Raw genomic sequence first — 6,000 nt, forward strand, 5'->3', positions numbered from 1 at the left:
TTGGATGCGACGGTATCGACCGTATGTCACAATCTCCAAGACCTGGGTCACTCTGTGTGGGTGGTTGCCGAGGCTCAGGATGGGGAAGCCATGTCACAGGCAGCCATGTACCAGGGCCACCTCGACGCTCCAGAGCGTGGCCCAGTCACAACAGGACATGGCTGCATGGTCTCAGAGGAACGTGGCAAACTCCCTGTGCTCCATGGCCGTGAACATAGAGACGCTGTTTGATGCGAAAGCGAGCCTCCAGGACTGGCAGTCACAGATGACGGTGGAACCCCCGGAGCATGCTCCGGCCGCCCCCCCCGTCCCAAGGAGTAGGGCCATCAGGCACCCCGAGGGAGGAGGTAGTGATTGGAAAGGTGTCAGTGACTCCCATAAGGGAGGGGCCAGAACACTGCAGCACCTCCGTATCCCCCCCCCCCCCCCAACCTGTCGCTGGAGCATTCGATGGGCAGTGGGCAGAGCAGGGTAGCACCACGCCTTCCGTGACACCCGGAACATAGCCGGGTCCATCCAGGCCAGGTCGCTCCAGATGATGGCTGTCAAAGGGGACCCAAGTCACAGGACGGGAACCACAGCAGGCTGCCTCCACTTCTGATGTACTACCTCGGGAACTGCCTAGACAGCGCATTAGGGCCTGTAAGTCCAGAAAGGTACACATCATTTAAGTTGGCACAGATGAAGCACATAGGTTAGCGATAGGGGCGAGAGCACAATATCTGTAAATAGCACAATAAACAACTATTCATCAACGTTCCAAACCGCCTTGGTGTTCTGTCTGAAGGGTGTAAGGGATGGATAGGGCTGGGATCAAAGGGTATGCCGATTGGTGGTGTGGGGGGGGCGGATCCCACTGGTTTGGGGCACAGGCATTGGAGGTGGACATGGGCCCCCTAGGCCAGCCACCACCCCATTACCCGGTCCCCCACCCTAAACGACCCCGTCCCTGCTTCCATGGGATCATGAGATGGACTGGCCAGCAAGCATGCAGGGATCACCCGAGCGGATGGTGGAGAGTGCTGCTGAGGGCAGGAGTCAGACTGCATCCAGCAATGCGGAACACCAAGGCTCATCACGGAGCGGGTCATCATTATCCTTCATCCCATGCACCAAACCCGCTGATACTACCAGCCCAGGACCCGCACCCTGTCGTGCAGCAGGTAGGAAGCACCAAGGGGGTTTCAGGTGCCGGAGGGGTGGTGCAGAGAGGGTGCACAGGGGGATGGGGCAATTGGACATGGGGGAGAGGTGTGTGGTGAACTGGTGGCAGTTAGTGTCCCGTGCGTGGTGGCCCAGGTGCAAAATTGTGCGGCCGCCAGTGGCTGCCCTGGCCTCATGCCCTGCTTTCCTAGCCCTCCTCTGCCTACTCCTTGTTGGACGAGGTCTGGCATACTTCCTCCTCCTCCAGCAATTCGTCCCTCTGCTGCGCGATATTGTGGAGGATGCAGCAGGCCACCACAATGTGGGAGACTCCCCTAGTGTTATACTGGAAGGCCCCAACAGAGTGGTCTAGGCACCTGAATCGCACCTTCAGTGTTCCGAAGCATTGCTCGATCATGCCCCTGGTCACTGCCTGGGCATCATTGTAGCGGGTCTCTGCTTCGGCCTGTGACTTCCAGATAGGCCTCATCAGCCACGGCCGCAGTGGATAACTCCTGTTGCCCAGGAGCCAACCCCTCACCCAAGGGAGTGCCTCAAATGTGTCAGGAAACATCCAAGTGTGCCAGGATGAAGGCGTTGAGCTTGCTGTCTGGCTATTAGTGGAGATGTGCAGCTGGTGGTCAGCTGCATGTTCATGGAGTGGTACCCCTTTCGGTTTATGAAGGCCAACCCGTCATGCGGGGACGTGTCTCGTCGATCATCGCCTGGACCTGCGGCATCTCAGCGATGGCTGCGAATCCCGCTGCCTGGCATCCTGGTGGGCTTGGTCCATATTGAGATTGATGTCTTGCGGTGCCTGGGTATGCAGGGCCTCTGTAACGGCACGGATGCACCTTTGCACAAATGTCTGGGATATCCCCGACAGCTCCCCTCTCGGAACATGGAAAGACTCCGTTACATAGAAGTTCAAGGTGACCGTCACCTTGATGGCCTTAAGGAGCAGGTGTCCTTCCCACCTCCACCTCCGCCTGCTGGATGGCCGGCTCTCCGTTCCCACCCGCTGGCTCCTCCTCCTCTGGGGCAGACTCCTGTTCGGCAGGGTATTCCCGGAGCAGCTCCAGCTTGTACAGCCGCAGTGTATCCGTCAGGGCTGCGTCAGCCAGGCAGATTCCAGCCATTCCCGGTTGGAAACCAAAATCCATTCTCTGCTGGGGGTGAAAAGCGGACATGTTAGAATGGTACACCTGAGCCCCTCCAGGTCCAACGGGCTACACGGTGGCCCCAGTCTGCATTGCTGCCTGTCTGCATGCCCCCATCTGCACCACACCCCTTGCTCCCCAGGCCCCTGGCACCGGGGAAGGGGGGGGGGGCCTCTGACCCCTCCACCCCCATCCCTACCAGTAGGGGTACCGGTTGCTCCACTACCGAAGTCAACAGTACGCTCTGCAACCCTTGTCCTGTGCCCCTCTGTGGGATCTACTGTGGGCTTACCCCTTCGGTGGACCACGTGGTGCCCCAGCAGCAGTGTGGCGCCAGGTTGTGTGTGGGGGCTGTTGGGGTCAGTGGGTTCCTCAGGGGGGCAGCCTTACGGGACACACACTCGTACGACCAGTGGTGCTCTGTGCAACTAAGAGCCGCAGTGGGCGATCGGTGGGATGCGCTGCAGGACCCCATGCACCATCCCCTGCTGCACCCCCTGCCTCGTGACTGTTCCCGGCCAGCGACAGGACTGGCAGCCCACGGCTGTGCCTTTGGGAACATATCTTACCAACTCTACCTCCCTCAGCAGCCATGGTGATTGTTTCCCCATTTGAAATACCACAAGTGAATCGCGCCGTTGGTAATTTCTCCGCGCCGGCCTCGATTACAGCTGACACACGATTCTCCGCCCGATTGTGATTCATGATCCCGGTGTCACTGAACGCTGGACAGAGAATCCCGAGGGGTCTGTTTTATGAAGACAGATTGAGCAGATTAGGTCTATACGTTTAGAAGAATGAAGGGGATAAAATTAAGGTAAATAAAATGATATGGGAACCAGTTCAGCTCACTTGGCGGGACAGCTGGTTCGTGATGCAGAGCAAGGCCAGCAGTGGGGGTTCAAAGCCCCTACTGGCTGAGATTATTGATGAAGACCCCACCCTTGCCCACCCCTCCTGAGGTGTGGTGACCCTCAGGTTAAATCACCACCAGGCAGCTCTCCCCCTCAAAAGGACTATTGTGACTTTAATAAAATGATGAAAGGTATGGATAAAGTGGTCATGTAGCGGATGCTGCGTCTTGTGGAGCATTCTAGAACAAGAGGTCACAGTCTCAGGACAAGCGGCAGCCAAAAACAGATGAGGAGAAACTTCTTCTCCCAAAGAGTCATAATAGGTTTCAGGGTCAGTGAGAATGGGAGAGTTGAGGCCATGATGAAATCAGCCATGATTATATTGAACGGTGGAGCAGGCTGGAGAGGTTAAATTGCCTATTTCTGCTCCTAGTTCTTATGTTCTAGAAAAAAATGATTCTGCTAATTCCACCTTCCAGCCCTGTAGGTTACAGCACTTGAAGCACAAATCAGGGGTTCTCGATTAATAAGGGAATTTATGGATCAATAAGGGGGTCAAGGGTTAGGGGAGAAGGCAGAGAGAATGGAAATGAAGAACGAATCAGCCATGATCGAATCGTGGACCAGACCTGATGGGCCGAATAGCCTAATTTTTCTCCGATATCTTATGGTCATTTTTTCGGGCCTTGGGAAGTTTAGCCCACACTTCGACATGTTTTCATCAATGGGGAGCTGAACATGCCGGCGAGACCGGCTCCTCAGAGATTGTGGCGCCATTTTGAAAGGGTACCCTGATCTCTAAGTGAGCTTCAGGCCCACCCACCCCCACCACCCATGGACAATGCCACCCATATAAGAGATTGGTGTCTTCATATCATCACAACCTATATGACAGGGAAACCAGGTGCCTATGTGCTTTATCGACAACTTTCTCAATATCTGCTGCCATCTTCAAAGAGCAATACATCCTGAGGTCCCCTGGCCCGGTACACTCTGTAGAATTGGGACATAAAGTCTGTATTGACTCTCCCTTTTACCTCCTTCTAAAATGCATCACCTCACATTTCTCTGTATTAAACTCTATCTGTCACTTGTCTGTCCATTTGGTGAGATTCTCTATGTTGTCACTACAGCTGTGGATTAACTGAATGGTGGAGGCGGCTCAATGGGCTGAATGGTCAATTCCTGTTCATGTTGTCCTGACAACTGACTTGGTTTCCAAACTGGTTTTGTCAGGAAGAATAAAAATTAAATTCCTCTATTAATTCTGTTCCAGGGCTTTTGACGAGGAAGCTGATGAAGACGAAATTGAAGATCGCGTGGCTCAATTCCAGAATGACTTGGAAGAAGACGATCAAAACTTTGGAGAATTATTTCGTATGGCTTGGTATAACACACGTGGGCTCATGTTCATTGCTTTTGAAAGAACTGATGAACCTGAAAACTAGGTTTCGTTCCCTTTGTGGACACTGAACAGTGAGATGTTGCTTAACTCTGGGCGGGATTCTCCGGGCCTCTAGCCAAGTGTTTTTTCGGCAGCAGGAGGCGGAGCGCCATTCACTGGAGGCGGGATTATCTGCTCCCACCGGAGTCAATGGGAATTCCCATTGAAGCCAGCCCACAACACTGGTACCCTGCCAGTGGGACCAGAGAAGCCTGCAGCCAGTGAATGGCCGGAGAATTCCGACCTCTATTCTAAAACTGTTTTCATTTTCCACAAAGTACACATTGAGTTTAATCTGGAATATTCAGCATAGATTTACGCTCCTTACGCATGACAGGATATATTTACCTCAGAGTGAGTGCAATGTCTGTTCATTCATAATAAAATGCATGAATTATTTGCGCAGATAGATGTAGAGGGATATGATATAATTGGGATTACGGAGACATGGCTCCAAGATGACCAAGGGTGGGAATTAAAACATCGAAACATTGAGGGCTATACAGTTTTTGGGAAGGACAGACAGAAAGGAAAAGGTGGTGGAGTTGCCTTGTTCATTAAAGGCGATATTGAAACAATACTGAGGAAATATATTAGTACAGATGATGTGGAATCTGTTTGGGTCGAGTTAAGAAACATCAAGGGGCAAAAAACATTCATAGGGGATATACAGACCACCAAACTGCAGTGGTGATGTTGGGACTAGCATTAGACAGGAAATCAGAGACATATGTGATAAAGGAACATCTGTGATTATGGGTGACTTTAATCTGCATATCGATTGGGTGACTCAAATTAGTCACAGTACAATAGAGGAGGAATTTCTGGAATGTAGAGGATGGCTTTCTGGACTAATATGTTGAGGAACTAACAAGGTCATCTTGGTCATCAACAAGGTCAACCCCAGGCCATCTTGGACTGGGTGTTGTGCAATGGAAAGGATTAGTTGGCAATCTAATTGAGAGACCCCCTGGGGATGAGTGACCATAATAAGGTAGATTTCTTTATCAAGGTGAATAGTGAGGTAGTTGATTCTGTGAGCAGGGTCCTGAACCTCAGTAAAGGTAACTATGATGGTATGAGGCACGAGCTGACCATGATGGAAACATTACTGAAAGGTAGGACAGCAGACAGGCAATGGCAGGTATTCAAGGATCAAATAGGTGAGACGAGCTTGTTGTATCTGCACATTTACCTTTCTATCGTTCATGTGGAATGACATTCTGGCCCTTCCGAATAACAACATTTTCCAGTGCAAATTATTCAACTTTTATCCTTTTTCTCGCAACAATACATAATATTGCAGCCTCCATGATCTTACCCAGTCACTTAACCAACCAAATATGGAGAAATCACATGGTTTCCAACCACATTAACCAGACTGAGCCTCAAGCCTGGA

The 6,000-nt window shown here is 51.8% G+C and overlaps 1 protein-coding gene across 1 annotated transcript in view; it reads left to right on the forward strand.

The window, feature by feature from the left end:
- LOC119967030 overlaps positions 1-5,270 on the forward strand; it is a 30,299-nt gene extending 25,029 nt beyond the window's left edge. The window contains exon 4 of the mRNA XM_038799032.1: positions 4,434-5,270. Within this exon, the coding sequence (XP_038654960.1) occupies positions 4,434-4,605 (172 nt within the window). The 3' untranslated portion in view covers positions 4,606-5,270. The remainder of the gene's footprint in view (positions 1-4,433) is intronic.
- Positions 5,271-6,000: the final 730 nt, after the last annotated feature.

Source organism: Scyliorhinus canicula, chromosome 6 (genome assembly GCF_902713615.1).
Source record: "Scyliorhinus canicula chromosome 6, sScyCan1.1, whole genome shotgun sequence".
NCBI classification, from domain to species: Eukaryota; Metazoa; Chordata; class Chondrichthyes; order Carcharhiniformes; family Scyliorhinidae; genus Scyliorhinus; species Scyliorhinus canicula.